General features: G+C 38.0%; 2 protein-coding genes across 2 annotated transcripts; both read left to right on the plus strand.

Annotated features, from left to right (window-relative positions):
* The first annotated feature begins 644 nt into the window (after positions 1-644).
* babam1 (BRISC and BRCA1 A complex member 1) lies at positions 645-6871 on the plus strand. The gene is made up of 9 exons (XM_044361139.1): positions 645-780; positions 2509-2958; positions 3057-3115; positions 3203-3323; positions 4489-4567; positions 4669-4693; positions 4781-4910; positions 5105-5191; positions 5363-6871. The coding sequence occupies exons 2-9, from the start codon at positions 2527-2529 to the stop codon at positions 5561-5563; spliced, it is 1134 nt and encodes a 377-aa protein (XP_044217074.1). The 5' UTR covers positions 645-780; positions 2509-2526; the 3' UTR covers positions 5564-6871.
* Positions 6872-8562: 1691 nt separating this feature from the next.
* Positions 8563-14460, plus strand: plvapb (plasmalemma vesicle associated protein b). The gene is made up of 9 exons (XM_044361138.1): positions 8563-9120; positions 9468-9644; positions 9923-10016; positions 10257-10458; positions 10552-10771; positions 12602-12751; positions 12962-13090; positions 13649-13756; positions 14052-14460. The coding sequence occupies exons 1-9, from the start codon at positions 8917-8919 to the stop codon at positions 14058-14060; spliced, it is 1293 nt and encodes a 430-aa protein (XP_044217073.1). The 5' UTR covers positions 8563-8916; the 3' UTR covers positions 14061-14460.
* Positions 14461-18419: the final 3959 nt, after the last annotated feature.

Raw genomic sequence — 18419 nt, forward strand, 5'->3', positions numbered from 1 at the left:
TGCTTTTTTAATAGTAGACTATGACCAGTGATTTGAACTCTGGATACAAAAAAAGAAAGAAAAAAAGCTCCAAGTATAGTATGACGTTATGTAATTAGAAAAATGCATGAAGTCATAATCAATTTGGAGCATTACGTGACTTAACAGACATGTTGAAGGATGGGGTTTTTTTTCTATCTCTGTGTCTGCTGCAAAGATTAGATCATTACTGCTGAATTAATTTACATACATTAAGTCATGGAGCTAGTCCTAATCAGGTGATCAACAAAACCAAACATGACCTGCGCAAGATCAGATATTTTCTTTGCAGTGTAGGGATGTGTTTTTGTTCTAGTGATATACTGACACACCATTTTTCTCTCATCCTGATGACAGTATCTATGTATCAGGGAAAACAGTGACAGCAACCAATAATTTGCTGCCTGAAAAAAAAAGTTGAAAAGTTAAATAAATCACTTCTTTAGACCTGATTCACAAAATGAATAAGTATTATTCATGAATGACTTTATTTTTATATCTACTCATATTGCTACAGCCACTACTGCTGCTTCTACAATTGCAATAGCCATTACAATCTCTAGAAGAGGAAGATGAGGCAGAAAAATAGTTACTTTGACCATAAACTACATTACCCATAATGCCAAGAGACCGTGTAGTTCCGGATTCGGTCATTTCCTGTAAGGAAGTTGTCCGTTCTAAACAAACGCTAGCTCGTCGATATATATTCTGCAAACTCTCAATGAGTTTTACGATATTGAAATCCTCGTAGCTATAAATCACGTAAGTCTCCTTTTTCATCTAAACATAAAACACTTAATTCGTAACTATTCGTCTGTTTTGGTGTAAATTATTCTAAAGCTTGCTAATGCTAACAACTCAGCTTGCTACTGCGCTGTCATCAAACCTAACATGGTAATACCTGCCTGATTAGGAATTGGCACGTTTTTATATAAATTATCTATTATGTAAAGCTAAAACACCACAGATTTTGTTATTCTAGCCAGCTACACGCTGCACTTTGTATCTATATACAGACAGAAACGCAGCTTCATTAAGTGTTTTCATATTTTGTTGTGCTCTCTATATTAAAGGACAGATTCATAGTTTTTCAAGTCTGTCCCCAAACAACAGTCAGGTGCCCAAATGAACACTGAAACAGGTTTTCCTCGCTGCAATCATTCAACCTGTTCATATTGGCTATTAAAAGATCCTCTTTAAATGCTCTTTCAATGTAAGTGATGGGGGCCAAAATCCACAGTTTGTCCACACAGTTATTTTTTGCAAGAATGCATTTAAAAGTTTATCTGAAGCTTATATGAGGCTTCAGCAGTCTGAGCTAGTCAGATCAAGCGGATATCTGCCACATTTACAGTCTTTTTAGCATCAAATTCCCTCCTTGTGTTTCCTCATACAGTGTTTCCTTGTTGAGCTGCGGTGGAAGTATAGTAACAAAAAGAGGCACTTTTGCACTAAAAAGACTGTAACATTGAAAGATATCTGCTTGATTTGACTCATTTGGACTACTGAAGCTTCATATTAGCTTCAGATAAACTTTTAAATACATTTTTGCACATAAGGAGGCTTATGGATTTTGTCTCCCTTCACTTACATTGTAAGTGCATTATGAAGGGATCTTCTAATGGTCAGTATGAACAGGAGGAATGATGATGGCAAGAAAAACCTATTTCAATGTCCATTTGGGCATCTTACTGTTATTTTAAGACAGACTTGAAAAATTATGAACCTGTCCATTAACACATAACTAACCCTAACCCTTTTCAACATGGAGACAATATAAAGCCATTGTTTTCAGTGATGTGGGTGATTTATTTCTGAGATCTTTACTGCTCTCTTGTGCCCATTGCAGGTTCAGGACCATAAGTTTTCTTTTAATGTAAACATAGCTTTTTATGAAATGTTTTAGGATGTATAAACTTGCATTTGTAGTTGTTGCAGGTATCTTACAAAAAGTATCTTACAGGTGGAAAAATGGGACCACACATTACATTTTAATTGTATTAATGTCAGTAGATGCCCACCACCATGAAATAATTAAATGTACTATCATTTAAAAAAGTGTTAATAAACTCTCTCTGCATGGCTAAACTATCTAACCAGTAGCCATCCAGTTAAACTCATCACTTCCACTTTCAGCATTCTGTGTAGGGCTGTAGCTAGCAGTTATTTTCATTATCTATTAATCTACCAAATAGTTTCTCGATTCATTGATTATTTGTGTTGTCTATAAAATGTCAGCAAATATCCATCCCAAGTTCCCAGAGCCTCTGGTTACTCTTCAAAATGTCTTGTGTTGTCCGACCAACAGTCCAAAACCCAAAGATAATCAGTTTATAGAGGATTATGAAAACCAGAAGATATTCACATTTAGGAAACTGGAACCAGTGAATTTTTGCTTAAAAAAGTCTTAAATGATTATTCGATTATCAAAATTGTTACCAATTAACTTTCTTTTGATTGACTAATTGATTAATCAACTAATTGTTGCAGCTCTAATCCTGTGTATCCATGGAGACACCTGAGCCTGGCCCAGCAGATGGAGAGGAGCGCCTGGTGGAGCTGCGACCACGGACACGCTCCAACCCTGAAGGTGCTGAGGACCGTCGCAGCAGCACAGGGAGCCTCGGAGGCAACAGCAATCCTAACATATCTCAGCCTGCTGTGGGCAGTCGTGTGGAGGGGGAGGGCGAGGCCTCGACCAGCGATAGTCCTCCGAGTTCCACCACCACGACCGTCTCCACAGCGGCCGCTCAGACTGTAGCACCCGCTGCTGTAGCGGCAACAGCTGCAGCCAGTGTCTCAATGCCACTATCTACTACTGCTGTTGCAGCCAAAGAGAGGCCGAAGCCCACACAACAGCAGCCCACACTGACAACCCCGGTCCCTCCACCAGCAGAGTACCAGCTCCGAGTTCCCCGCGTCAACTGCCCCGAGAAAGTGGTAGGCTCACATTACAGCTCTGACAAGTTCCACATGAAAATCAAGACTTATTTTCACTACTAAGTTTGTATTATCTGGTGTTTTCTTCCTCCTATTAGATAATCTGCTTAGACCTTTCTGAAGAGATGTCTTTACCCAAGTTGGAGTCTTTTAATGGGTAAACTACTATATAGTGAACCTTCATTCCCAGTGATAGTGTGCCATATCTGTGATTGTTGCCTAATTTGAACGTCTTTCCTCTCAGGTCTAAAACAAATGCCCTGAACATATCCCAGAAGATGATCGAGATGTTCGTCAGAACTAAACACAAGATTGACAAACGCCATGAGTTTGCCCTGGTGGTAGTCAATGATGACGCTCTGTGGGTGAGTTAAGGAGTCTTTTAATCTGCTCTTTAATATAATACTAATAAATTTAATTTGTACTGCATTTTTCATTCATGGTGAATCTCCAAGTGCTACATGTTACAGCATTAAAAACATACAACACACAAGATAAAGAAAACAAAGATTTAAAATGAAAAAGCCTTCTGAATAGAAAGGGTTTTAAAAGAGTCTGGGGTCCTAGTGGTTCCCAAAGTGGGTGCTGCGGCATCCTGAGGTGCCATGAGGATGGGCCAGGGGTGCCACGAGATTAATCATATTGTTGTTCATCTATTGTGTGTTTGATAACGTTTCACTACATTAAAAAAACATTTACACTAACTATGTTTTATGTTACATTTTTGAACAAAACAGAATAAGTAAGCAATAAATATTAAAAGCTGACATGACAACTCACTGTTGCTGGTCTTGATGGTAGACAAACAACACACTTTCCGGCTTGGGAGTTTTGCAGGAGCTTAGGAAATAAGTGAGTGTCAGAGCAGTGATGGAAAGATTTGAGGCAGTAAACAGAGCTCAAAGAAATGCTGAAATATCTCTGCTTTCAACACAGAGATGACTGAATCTGAGCCGACCGACAAAACAACTCAGCTAACAGTTTAATGGGCAGGTTTTGGCTGCTCATGGAAGACAGGATATTCATCATTGTCCACGTTTGCTGTGGTATTAAACATTCCCAAAGTTCATATTTGTGTTATGCGGCTCTCTCATCGCTGGTAAACATGAAAACAAGACAAGAGCGGTCTTGTCAGTGGAGTCAGACCTGCAGGTTGTTCTCTCTCACCACATCAACAGCTCACATGTCCCATCAAAATGCCTGTAGCCTTAAATGTAAACTCATTTTTAAAAAGAAATACATTTAACATATTTAATTTATTTTAAGTAAAATGATTTATCTGTGAATCTTGACAACACTTGTTGACTTTTACTCTGAGTGATTGAGAACAAGCCTATATTATTTAACTTAATATTTATATCATGTAGCTTAATATAATATAATAATATTTCCTTTGAAGGGGTGCTGTGGTCTAAAAAAACACTGGCAGTCAGTTCCCTTATAACATGTCTATACAAGATGTTTTTCCACTTTGCTGGAATATTATCTCTTCTTCTTTTACTTCTTCTTATACACGTGTTTGTGTCTCAGCTGTCAGGCTTCACGTCGGACCCCAGGGAGCTGTGCAGCTGTCTGTATGACCTGGAGACCAATGTGTGCGAGTCCTTTAGTATCCTTTCATTAAAAACGAAACAATGAAAATAAAATTCCCTACGATGAAGTGATACATAGGACAATACAATAAGTTTTAGCCTTAACTTTCCTCTGTAGACCTGGAAGATCTTCTAAATGTAATGTAAGTACTGTCTGACTATAAACATCATGTTTGGTAAAGAACGTGGAAGTGACGTGGAGGTAATCTCTTCTTCTGTTGCCTTTGCAGTCGTCAGAAGATCGAGCTGCCGTTGATGGAGAATGTTCAGACCATCCCACCTCCATACGTGGTGCGGACTGTGCTCATCTACAGCCGTCACGCAGGACAACTACAGTTCAACCCTTCTGAGGCTGTCGGTGTAAGTATGATGCTGCTGAGATATCGTTCTTTCTGTCTGTATTTTAGTTTCAACATTTGTTCTTTTTTAATGTGTAATTTTCCCTCCTGAAAGTTTTCTTTTGTTTGTTTTGTATGTTCTTGGATGCTTTTAGCAGTGTTGTAACCGTACTTTGAAGTGAAATTCTTTCTTGTTCTTGTGTCCTGCTCCTCCAGAAAATGCTTCAATCTCCTTACTTTTTCTTTGACGTTGTCTACCTCCATAACGGTGTGGAGGATCAGGGGGATGAGACGAGCTGGAGGGTGAGTGGACAAGCTGATGAAGCGAGAATGATCAAGTACTTCTATCCATCCTCCCAAACATGCAGAGTGTGGAGAGATGCGAAAATCTGTTTAAACATAACACACAATGATATAAATCAAATATTTCCCTACTGCTGCGTTTAAACTATGTGACATGTTCTCCGTCTCCAGGAGAACTACACCTCTTTCTGCAACCTCGACTCAAAGGGCATGTGTTATCGCTACGAGGTTTCCCTGAGTGGACCCGCCATCGAGCTGCACAACTGCATGGCCAAACTCTTGGCTCACCCTTTGCAGAGACCTTTCCAGAGCCATGCATCTTACAGCCTCCTGGAGGGGGAAGACCCCCAGGACATCGAGGCTACTGTCTAGAATGGGACTCTCTCATTAAAGCCCTGCTTCTATGGGAAATGCACACACACTGTAGTTCAACATAAAAGGACTGGGGTTTCCCAAATATAACTTATCTCTGAGGGTTTTTCCATTAACTTGCTATGGCACAAAAATAATGGGTTTAAGATTATTTGGGAAAACCAAGACACGTTCTTAAGAAACAAGATGGTTTATACAGGCTGATATTAACACAGTCTCTGTGTTTCAACAAGAGAATGATTGAGGGATTGATTGTTTGAGGCTGAGATAATGATTTAATTATCTTATTTTTAGCTTTAAAGTTGCTCTTGTGGATGATGTAGTGATGAAGTAGATGTCAGACCTGAGCGATGGTAGAGAAGAAGGAGATGAGGAGGAAAAAAATAAAAAGCAACACTTTAGCGACCTTACTCTCTAAACATTTGTTTTTCTCTCAGATCTTAGACCACACTGATGTCTGTAAGTCTTAAAGGGTGAAATCAGTGTAAACAAGCTGCAATACCTGTAATAATTTTCCATAGCAGGTTTTTTGAGACTTTGAAGTAATGAACTGGAATATATTGTACTGTATCACGTTGCTCATATTTTCTGTAATATTGCCTTTCCTTTTAGTTGGTAATTTCCACCTTTGCTGCCTGTTTTAATGTTTTTTTTTTTTTTATTTTATAAGGGGTTGCATTTATTCATTTGTTCATTTGTCACTAGTGTATATTACACAGACAATGACAGAATGTACCGTAATGTAGGTGTGACCTGATTTGATCCATTTTTTTTTCCTTGACAATGATCTCTGTAGCGTTGATGCTTCGATTGTGAAAAAGGCCCCTCGTACTGCCAGTCTAGCTGCACTTGAAACACACTGTACAGATGAGCTTTCTGAAGCTGTTTCTGGACATAAAAAAAAAACATGTTTAATCCTATTTTTTCATCTTCAGATGTTGAATTTTGTGTCTGTGCTTTCTACGTTCTTGTCACGAGATGGCAGCAGATTGCCTCTAGAAATGAAGCTGATTCTGAACTCAAAGTCCTTGTTGAAGAAATGGAGTTAGAAAGAAGTTGCATATTTATAAAGCCACTACATTTTTGTATTCTAAACAGGCTTTTCTTTAATGCTTTTAAGGCTTTTCTTATGCTTTCATCAATGTTAAACTTTTTTTGTAATGCTAAACTACAGATGTTGTTACTCTCAAGCTTCATAATCACTCTAATATTGCTGAATCTGTATGACAGCATGATTAAGCAGTTATTGTAAATGTTATCTCTTATGGCACAAATATTACTTGAGTTGTAAAGATATATTTTCCTTTACGATGAATTTGTCTGGTCAGTTATCTTAAGAAGTGTTTTTATCTTGGTCTTTAACCGTTAAGTTTCCTGTTTTTGTTCAGAAGTTGATCCAGTGTCTGTCCTGCCTCCTGATAGTCACTCATTTTCTGTCACTCTTACACGCCTTCATAAATTAGTTTTTTTCCGGTGAGGACAGGTTGTCAGGGAGACAATAGGGAGCAGGAAAACCCTGGGCCCAGAGGACCTTTCCCCTTTCACACCCTTCCCCAGCAGAGTCGTCTGTTCCTCACGTCATCACTGCAGATAACAGTGTGGGGGGATCCAGTGTGTCTGTGCTTGCAGGGAGAATTTGTTATTCCCTCATCCCTGAAGAATGACAGGTCCCTATTGTTTTCATTCTTTCACTCCTCCACTGCCATGACTCCTTTCCGTGCCTGCTCGGGACAGGATATGGTGGAAATTTTTTGTTTTGCGTGTTATTTTCTGCTTTTTCTCCTTACATGGTTTACTTTGTTCACCTACTAGATGGAGGAATGTGATCAGGTATTCTGTGACAGTCTGCAGTATCTATATTTATCTGTTGCACTGTCTTTCATATTGTGCAGACTGTGGTGGAATATAACAAAGCACATTCACTCAAAGACTGTACTTTTGAGATACTTGTACTTTCCTTGAGCATTTACATTTAATGCTACTTTATACTTCACTTCATTTCAGAGGGTATAATTGTACTTTTTACTCCACTACAATTATGATTATTTTGCAGATTAAGATTTTAGATATAAAAGGAATGATTACTGAAAAAATGTGATCCATTATTATACGTTAAAATACCCAACAGCCTGTCTGGATTGGGCCCTATTTGTTTTGGGGGCTCTGTTACCCCCCCTCCTATAGTGGAGTACTACCTGACCCCATGTGAGCACAATATAAACTAAAATTAAGTCTTAAAACCAGATTTTGACACAGACTCATAAAACCAGGGCCACCATAATTGGGTAGTATGCATAACCCACCTTAAGTGATCCTGTACTTAAGTGGTGCAAAGTTATGAACAAATTTACAGTTAAATTACATGCAACCAATGGCAGACCTTACACCTGGGGCAGCTGGAAGTCTGGAGACCCGAAGCAGTTGCCCAGTTGGTAATCCAGGCTTGACCAAAAGTGTATCAGCATAAAGTAGTTCAAATTTGCTCCATCTTGAGCAGCTACAACATTCAAATCCTGCTTACATGTCAATGCATCCATAACTCAATAATATAGCGCATAATAAGTTATTTTGATACTTAAAAGTATTTAGTATGTACCTTTACTTAAGTAACAGTTTTGAATGCAGGACTTTTAACATGGAGTATTTTTACATTGTGGTATTACTACTTTAACTTAAATAAATGATACAAGTACTTCCACCTCTGTGTGCAGACTAAGCAGTAAAATAAGTGTCAATCTGCTCACTGTTTGGTTATACTATATTGATTTTTATTATGTGCCGTGCACAGCACATTAATCACAAATATGTTGCAGTGCTTGCCTTGTCTAGTGACTCATAGCACATGAATTTGAGGCTTAAGGCGTAACTACAGTAATGTTTATGAAATCCCCCCCCCCCCCCCCAAACAATCTGTTTTTCCGTCCACTTGGAAAATTTTTGACAATATGAGCAGCGGTGCAGCTGGAGGCTGTAACTGTGACAGAGGTCAATGAGGGAGGAGAGGAGAGGGAGGTGAGGTGAGGGCTGGGCCAGGATGGACTGGAAGTGTGCGTCCTGCAGCATTTATAAACATGGCCCCTTAACACACCTAAGGGTCATTGTTTACATCCATCCATACATGCCATTTCTGCCTGTATGCCTGACTTGTTTGGCAGAGCTGTAGAAGACAGTGAAGTGATCATCTAACCTCAGGTTCTTCGTCCATTTCAGCTCAACAAGCATCAACTTGAAGCTTCAGCACCTGTTCTGCAGAGAAAAACACATCAGAGGGAAAACCCTGTGGATTTTGGCAGCTAAAATAATTCCTGTTTAGATCTTCCAAACCAGCTGCCAACATTTCACCCCCAACAGCCATGTACAGCTCCAGCTACTCCCGGGCCAAGTTTGGCCTGGAGGGAAGGGAGCCTCTGCATAGGCCTAAAGGGAAAAGCTGCGGCTACTACATGAGGATCGTCTTCTTCTTTTCTTCTCTGATCCAGTCCCTCATCATCGTCAGCCTGGTGCTCTTCCTCATCTATGGACAGCCCGAGAAGTCTGCAGAGGAGAAGAGATTGAAGGTCAGTGATTTGTTCCTACTCAGAAAACCTGTAAATAAATAAAAATATTCTGATTGAAGTAACTTGTGTCTGATATAGCTTCTCTACAAAAAGTTTGATTACGCAGTCCAAAATTCTTAAAATATCATGTATGTCTGAGTGAAGTAAGAATAAGCAAAAACAATTTTTTTGGTGGAAGGGGACTTTAAGAGACTTAAATGAGCTTTCTGCAGCGGCTTTTGATCAAACTCTTTAGTGCTGCAGAATCAACCACACATTTTACCTTTTCATTTCACAGTTATGATAACGCATTCAGAGCTGTGAAATGCAGTGAATCTGATGATGCTGAATGATTTGTTGTTATGAAGGAGCTGGAGCTGAACTTCAACAGGCTGAGCGAGAACAACGTCCAGCTGAGGAAGGAGAAAGGGGAGCTGGGAGCTCAGCTGGGAGCTCGCACAGCTGAGAAAACTGCTTTGGAGAAAGAGATGGAGAAGTTTAAGACTGAAGCCAACAACACAGAGCATCAATTAAAAAGCAAATTAGTAAGTACAGGACTTGATTAATGTGGAATATTGGTTGGATGTGTGTATCTATTGAAAGATATCCTTAACAAAAGTTAATACCAGGTTTTTGCAAGGATGTACTGAGAAGCAGATCATAAATTCTCTTTTCAACAATCAAGTTTTTTACAATGTGTTCATTTTGAAAATTATACAACATGAATATTTCTTCTGGCATTGTTATAGTTTTTTTTTTTTACCATGGTAATTCAATAAACTCTACAAATCTCTAATCATCCTGTTTTTTTTTTCCTTCATAGGCTATCTATGAAAGGCAGATTGCAACAACACGTAGCACGATGATGCGGTGTCCCACCACTCCGATGCTGCCTCCTGCCCTGGCCCCTTCTGGCAGTATGTACTCCTATCCTATACCAAGTCTAATGCTAAAATATTGTTTAAACATTTTTGAATTACTCCTTGCACCTAGCTACAATTAACACGTTTCCGTGGTTAAGAGTGCTGCAAAATGAATAAAATGATCAAATTAGTATTCAGATTAAGTTAATATTAAAAAAAACCCACAGAAAATAACCGTTGATAAAAGTATAACTGTCCATTTAACGTTTTTCTGTTTTTCTCTGAACTCTCCAGATGAATTGAAGACCTTGCAGAGCCTCAACAGCCAGCAGAAAGCTATGATAAATCTCATTGAGGCAAATTTCAGCCAGACGGTTCAGTATCTGATGCATGAGAGAGACAGTGCCCTCAAAGACAGAGACACATATCACCAGGATACCATCACCCTGCGCAGGGATAACACCATGCTGAAGGAGCAGCTCACCACCTACTCCAGGTACTGTGTGTTTGTCTTCTCTGCTTTGCGCGACTAACTGACTATGAAACATTATAGGAATAAAGACATTAAAGGCTTCATTTTTTAAATTAGGAAATGCAAAGAGGACTTTGCTCAGTCTTTGGACGGGATCCAAACGGTGACCAGGGATTTCCTGAACAAGATCAATAACCTGTTTCCCCACCAGCTGACCTTTCACCTCACCTGTGAGCGCCAGCAGGAGCAAATGGAGAAGATAAAAAACAGCTGCACTAACCTGTCCAGAGACGTGGAGAATAAGTTTCAGATGTACTTAGACAACGTCGGCAACAAGGTGCGTTCATGCAGCATATTTTGTGATTTTAGTAGATGTGTGATGCTTTTAAATGCATGAAATAACTCATAATAATATCATAATTAATGCAAAATAAGTTGCATTAATAGGAACTACAATTAACAGAATCTGTCCTCAGTCCTGTCTAGCCAACCTTCCTTTAAATTCTTGATGTTGATGGAATATTCCAAGAACAATTTGGATGGGAAATCAGTTTCTCAAGGGAGGAAGTCTATCCGCTGCATCATTCGTGATGAATCTAGCTAAAGAGACAGATGTCCTATGAGGGATGAACTCAGGGTCAAAGCAGAGGTGAAGCATGTGGCTCTGCTGACACAGCAGCAATGTGCAGGACAACAAAAAGACATATCCTCAGCAAATATGTTATGTTACTCTGAAAAGCAATATTTCATTTGGATACAACTCTGAGTGAGGAGACAAAAATAGTTTGTTTTAGTGCTGGAATGTATTGTTTGACAAAATTCAAACTCAACTTTTCCAAAAACAAATGAATCAAATGTACTTTTGCCTCATTTTTTGTTAGAAGTCAGGTGTTTCCTGTTAACTTTTTTTTGTCACTTATTCAATCTTTTTTTTTTTTTTTTACATGCAGGCAAAAATTCAAACAGAAATTCCATGTTGTTTTTTTTAATGACACATACCAGAGCAAGTTTGCCATGCTCACCCGTAGATGTGCTTTATACAGACACACAAAACTCAACAAAAATACATACAAACCCAAACAATGATACCATAAAATAACCATAAAACTCAATGACGAGCACCAGATCATACATGACTGACCCCTATTTAAAAGCTTTTTCAGCTGAGTTTAAAATGACTCCATTCATGCTTCATTTTGAGTTCTGTGGGTAAAGTTCCATGTATTGATCCCCCAAAAAGAAAAAGATGAACTTTACAGTTCCCCATAACCGCACCCTGAGTTACTGAGCCAGAAACCCTGAGAGGTGCCACCACATCACTGAGCACCTCAGCACGGTTATTTTGGGATTAAGAATTTTGGGGGTTTTTTTTAGTTTAATATTAGCAAATTTAATGAGATGATCAAAACTTAAAATATTTAGTTTCTTAAGAATATGGTAGTGCTGGGATCTTATTGACTCCCTGGTAAAATTGTATCTATCATTGATTATATATATTCATAAGCGGCTTGATTGTTGTAGAAGCTTCTTGTGACCACAAAGTTACACGATAACGTAAACGTGGAAAGATCATGGAATGCATTAAACTAATAAGTATAAATATACTGTATGTAAATTTGCATTTTCTCACCATTTTAACGTTCCAATTTATCAAACTTATTGTTCTATTTTGTGGATACGTTCCACTGATTCAGCTGCATACTTTGGAAAATATAATTAGCAATCATTTAATGTCACAGGCTCTGTATAGTTTATTTAGAGCAACATTAACGTATAGTTTCCTTCCCTCAAGGAGACATTCAGTATAGATTTCATTCTTACATCAGCTGTATGGCATGTACTGCAGCGTGATGTCAAGGAAAATGAACATTAACAAACACTCACATTGTTGACATTCGGATAGAAATAGACACACCATAAACAAAAACAGGTACAATTATGTAAAGGCACCATCTGGAAACATATTTGGTGCTGTAGAGTGTGACACATTCTTCAATCACAGCACATTATCTCTGAGGGACTCTCTTGATACCGCACTCAGCCAACACGCCTGCTTCTTTCTGCTGCAATTTTTTTTTAGAAAAGCAGAAATTTAAAAGGAACAACATGACATCAGATGAGAAGTACATCACATTTATTTAAAAAAAAACGGATTTTCTTCTTCCAGGTGTCCGAGATCCAAGGCCTGTCAAGTCGCCTGATAGTGCAAAACTCACACTTGACCGCCGAACTGAAGCAGTGTGAACTCAGTCGCAGTAAGGCAGTCGCCGATGCCGACTTGCAGCTACAGCAAAAGCAAAAGACTCATGATGAGCAGGTAGAGTATATGTGTGTTCACGGATATGTGACAGTACATAAATATACATCTGTGAGGTTGGAAAACAAGAGTGAGAAGCTGATTTCCTCAGCATCTGGTTTTAAAAGTATGACTGGTATTTTACTTTATTTATATGACTATTTTTATTACAATTTCTATCATCTTTTACACTGTTTTCCCTTTAAAATAAGACATGTATATTTTGTTCAGATGGAGACATTACTGATGGAGAAGAATCGACTGAGAGAACAGAAGAAACTGCAGGAAGACAGTTTGGCCCTGAAAGTGAAAGAGCTGCAGACCCTGAATGACATGGTCTCTTCTCAGCCCAACTGTAAGGTAAAATACATACAGAAGACCCGTCATTTGTTCTGTGCATATACATGAAAGGAAATCAGGGAAGGCAGTACCCACAAATGGTTTTAAAACTTTATTCGCTGGGGACAGATAATCATTTTTGTGCCCTAGTAAAGCAGGAATCAAGTCTGCTTGGGTCTCAGCATCTTGCACCTATTTCTTTATTCTCTAAGTCAGTCAAGGAAATTTACAGGTTAAAAATGATAAAATCCTACTTGTAAATATCTTGTGCTAGGTTTTCTGAGCATATTCACAAGAGTACCATCTACAACTCCGCCCTTAAATGAGATGTACTCCACTGATTACATGAACATCAGGGTAGAGGCAAGGTGTTGCGTGTGGACTCAGCAGAAAAGAGGAATCTGAGGGCAGCAGCAGCAGGAAGGATGGGCAGGGAAGATAACAAAGGGAAACAATTTTTAGGAACTCAGAAGTTCACAAAATGTCCCCATTTTGTTAATGGTTATTACTGGCGGTGTAGGTGTCAGAAGAAGCTGTGCAAATGTGTGCAACTTGTTAATTAATATTATGTTTTTTCAGATTGGTGCCCCTAAAACTCCTGGCATACAGACGGCACCACAGGTGAACAGACAAACTGTGGCCAACTATCCCTCTATTGGAGCACCCGTCCTCAGAAAAACTCCAACGGTAAACTTTATATTAGAATAGATACCTACTGTCTCAGATTACTGTTTTTACAATGTGTTATTTCAGTGAGTGCCAGATTTTGTGTTGACTGTACAGACCAGGAGATTCAAATTTAAAGGGTTTATGAGTACGAAAAAAACACTCAAACTTTCATCTTTTAATGTATGTTTTCATTATGAAACAATGATGAAAAAAGTCTATTCTCTGCATCTTATTCAAATGTTTCTTTCTGTAAACTGTATCAACATAAATTACACTGATATTTAATCATAATTATCAATGTTTTCTCTTCCAGGTGAGATGAAATGAACCAACAGTGTAATCATTCAAGGCACCAGTATTGTGCCACAGTGATCAACGCTCTGCCTTTAAAAGAATTTAAGGACATGTATATAATTCTGGACATACTTCACACATCACCAAACACAACGTGTAAATACTCTGACTCCACATTAATGACGTATCTTTTGTTGTTCTGCTCTGTGCATGTTTCATGTAGCTCTACTTGGAAAAAAAAAAGAAGTTTCATTTGTGAGTTAAAAATATTTGCTGTGAAAATGTACCTGTAAAAATGTTAATGACACCAGTGTAAATATGTTCTCTTGTGAGTTACTCACTGTGGTTTTGTGTGGTTAAGAAAACAGATATTGGAAAATCTTTACTTCATCATGGAATTAAACTTTAAAAAACTGAGCACACCTTAACTGTATTGTTTCCTTTGTCTCTCTGGCATTAAAAATACACCAAAGAACCAGACAGACTTTGTGCAGCACAATTGTCTGCTATAAACAGAAAACTCTTGAAATAGCTACATTTATGTTTCCTAGTGAATCACGCTATTCTTAGATTTATTTTCTACTGAAAGCCGGATGACAATACACACATCCAGCAAGTCATAAACACATCATCACATCTGCACAGACAGTCACTAGAAGTCCAAAATACTGCATGTCAGAAATAAGAAGTAAGAGATGTGATATGAATTAGACTGAAAGCTGCAGTTTTTATGACTAATTAAGTTAAAATATTGAGCTTTTAAGTCTATTCATTGCCTTTTTTATGGTGCATTTAACACATACAGTAGCTGTTCTATGAACTGTTCTCAGGCTTTACTACTTCCTTTTCCTTTCATAAGTACAAGGTGATGAGTACATACAGTGCTTTGGCTGCAAACAGTGGGTACAGTGCTTTCTTGGAACACTTTTGTTTCCTTAATATGCATAAAAATAATACATTGTGATAATTATGTGTTCAGTATGATGCAAGAGAAGACTGACATAAAAATGGAAAATAAAATAAAACATAATTTTACATCTATGGGCAATGGATAATTCTTCACGTTCCAAATGTCAGTTCATATTGTCTGAAATGCTTTTAGCGACTAATTGAAAGACAACTGATTGCAGATTTCTTATGTAAATATTGTATAACTTTTTAAGCAATACTATAAGTGTAGCTGTAACGTTTACATTCAGTAAAAGTGTCTCATGGTCATGTCTGTTAGGACACCTTAGAAACTATCCAATTCCTGTTTTATAATTTACTGTAGTTCAAATTTTCTATGATGTAATTTTTGATATAAAACACTTTTTTGATACAAACATATAAATAACCATCCAACTGAAATGAATTGTATTGAATACGTATTTTTATTGTATTCTATTGTCATTGTTGCTTATGTGCGTGATAATTTACTTTTTATTCAAAAGTCAAAGCATCAAACTAAATGAAAAATTTAAATTTAAATTCTTGAAAATGAATTCTAGCACAATCAGTGTAATAATTTATCAGTACGTGGGGCAATTTCTTTTTTTTAACTTTCTTTTATTTTCTTATCAGTGTCTCTGATTTGATACAGTACTTCATTTTGACCCCTAATTTTACAATATTTAAATATGAATGTTTTTATTCGGACATTCAGATTATTATCAGATTATCTGGCTTCATTACATTGCAACAAAAACATAGTTAATCTGGATTTTCTGGATGCATCAGTTTGGTGAATCATATCTAATGTTAATTATACATTTGCAGTGTTTGAAGAACAGAAGTTTTCATGAAGTCTGCAGCGAGTATTTGCTAAAGTTACATTTCAACAACTTCACAGATAGGATTTGAATCATGCTTCCTTTTCTTACTCACAGTAGAGTTTATAATTCCTGAGACCTCCTGAGTATAGCCATAAATGGAAGAGTTGGATATGGAAAAATTCCACTCTGATCCAGACAGGACAAACATTTGAGAGCCCTTCCACACTGTATAGGAAAACATGTGAAGACAAACTCCCAGGCTCACTGCACTGATGGATGTGAATGTTACAGGTGAGTGAGTCTGTCTCCTGTACTCAGGAAATCCTTTGGATTGTGTTAATGACAAGCAAACCCCAAAGCTCTTGACTCAACTTTTCACAGAAAGGACAAGGAAGAAGGCGAAGAGTATCCTGGCAGATAGCTCCCATCCTTGCTTCAACCAGTTTGAGCCTTTGAGCTCCAGGAGGCACTATAGAGTCCCTCTGGCAACTAAAACTGTATTTAAGAAATCCTTCATCAAAAGTGCCATCAATGTTCTTAACTCTGCAAAGGGACTGATGAGATTTAAGCCACACAAACTGCTTTTAAAGAGGGATCAGTCATGTATTTTCAATATGTAATGTCACCTTGTCTATGTGTTTGTTTTACTAACTGCTTGTCCGTCTTTATGTTGTTGTTTCTTGTGTTTGTTGAGCCAAAGACAATTTTCCACCTTGGTGGACAATAAAGATCTACATACATACATATCAGATCATGGTCACTTTTGGGGACATTACATAGACTTACACTGATTTCCTGGAGACTTACCCTAACCTGAACTTTAACCACTTTTCCCCAATTGAGGACACGACTTTTGTTCCCAATTGGGCAAGCAGTCCCCAATTAACTGGTCTTAAGTCTGAAATTTGTCCCCAGAAGTAGCCTATGACAGACCACACACACACACACATACACACACATACCCCATAACTTTAAGGCAAATGAGTACAGGGTGGACATGGCTGCTCTGGACCCGGTTACATCAACACTGCATCGTCAGGACATCCATTAATCCAAACCAACGGAAACGGACATACAGGAAGCTAAAAGTACGCCCGTTAGTCAGGTGTAAATCAAATTGTGACGCAAGCTCTGGTTGAGTCATGATTCAAAATTAAGAGCAGGATGGGATGAGTAATGGTCATTATCATTTTTATATCTACTGTATTACAGTAGACAGACGACAGGAGAGCAGATGCAACAAAGGTTCCCAAGCCGGACTCAAACCAGCGGAGGCATCTCATGGTAGGCGTCTTAAGCTACAGGGGCCCCCTTGTCCTTGATACTCTTAAAGTTTTGTTCATTTAATTTATTCACTGAAATCTACAAATTGAGGATTATCATTATCAAACTTACAATACTGTATGACTTATTTTAAATTGAGGCTTAAAACATTTCTCTTTGCCATTGCATTTTATTAAATTAACATTTTACACTGCGCTGTACATCTTTATTCTTGTGTTTTATTCCATTTTAGCTTATTTTTATCTTCTCATTTATTTCATTCTTTTAAAAGTCTTATTTATATGTGTCTTTTTATATTGCTTTGTGTTTCTTTTAGATCTTGTCTTAATGCTCTTTTACATGTTACATACAGTCAAGCACTTTGAACTGCTTTGTTGTTGAAAGGTGCTAATCAGAGGTTGCCTTATCTTCTTACTTACTGGCATATTTTATAGGGATGTTTCCATGCAACTGTTTCTTAAATAAAGAGACCAATAATTATCTGTGTAGTGCTCCAACCCAACCACGTTATCCTCAACCCTCAATACTCTATGGTGCATACGAGAATATATCTATAGCACCAAGTATTACAAACTGTCAAATATTGAAAGCTGGCATTCCAGGAAGATTTATTATCTTGTTTACAAATAGTTCAAATAGTTCCTGATTTTAATTAAAAAAAATTCCAATTCTAGACTATTTTATGTTGGCAAAGTTCCTGTATAACTGCTTGTTGCTAAACAACATTTGCGAACTAAAAGAAGAAAGTGATTTTGTATAAAAAATACAATAAGGAATAAAAAACACTGTTGTTTTGGTATCATGTACATGACTCAGGTACTGAGAAATTAGCATCAGTTGTAGTAAACTCACACAGACACTTCTTCAAAGATGAGCCAGGCTCCAAAATATACTGCCACTGATTTGTATGACAGCAAGTCCCACTTTTAGCTTAAACTCCCCCCTCTGCTGTAATTAATCAAGGAGAACATGAAAGAGGACTAAAAGGCTGACAGAGCAGTACGGAAAGAGGAAAGGTCAGGTAGCAGAAACAGCGAGGAGAGAGACAAAAAGACGGAGAAGACAGGCAGTTATGTTGGTGTACAACGGGGCAAATGTCGTCAGAGACTGGGAGAGAAGAAACCAACCGGGAAAAAAGGGTGAGGAGTTCAACAAGGAAACATAAATATTTGATCAAGGCCAGACTGACAGGGGAACAAAGGCCACATAGAGCATCGCCTCCAAAAATGTCTCTTTCCCACAGAGCAGAGAAGGGAGTTGGGTCGGTCTGACTTTCTTTACATACTGTATGTCGATTTGTGCTTTATGCTGAGAGGTGGACCAATGAAACACACCAGAAAACAAAAGCC

This window comes from Thunnus albacares, chromosome 9 (genome assembly GCF_914725855.1).
Source record: "Thunnus albacares chromosome 9, fThuAlb1.1, whole genome shotgun sequence".
NCBI classification, from domain to species: Eukaryota; Metazoa; Chordata; class Actinopteri; order Scombriformes; family Scombridae; genus Thunnus; species Thunnus albacares.

Bases quoted from the DNA above. Each gene is read 5' to 3' on its own strand.
- babam1 (XM_044361139.1), top strand. From the start codon at position 2,527: ATGGAGACACCTGAGCCTGGCCCAGCAGATGGAGAGGAGCGCCTGGTG. The intron at 4,568-4,668 runs GTATCCTTTCAT...TTTCCTCTGTAG, and splicing joins CAATGTGTGCGAGTCCTTTA to ACCTGGAAGATCTTCTAAAT. The intron at 4,911-5,104 runs GTAAGTATGATG...CTGCTCCTCCAG, and splicing joins ACCCTTCTGAGGCTGTCGGT to AAAATGCTTCAATCTCCTTA.
- plvapb (XM_044361138.1), top strand. From the start codon at position 8,917: ATGTACAGCTCCAGCTACTCCCGGGCCAAGTTTGGCCTGGAGGGAAGG. The intron at 9,121-9,467 runs GTCAGTGATTTG...GTTGTTATGAAG, and splicing joins CAGAGGAGAAGAGATTGAAG to GAGCTGGAGCTGAACTTCAA. The intron at 10,459-10,551 runs GTACTGTGTGTT...TTTTTAAATTAG, and splicing joins CAGCTCACCACCTACTCCAG to GAAATGCAAAGAGGACTTTG.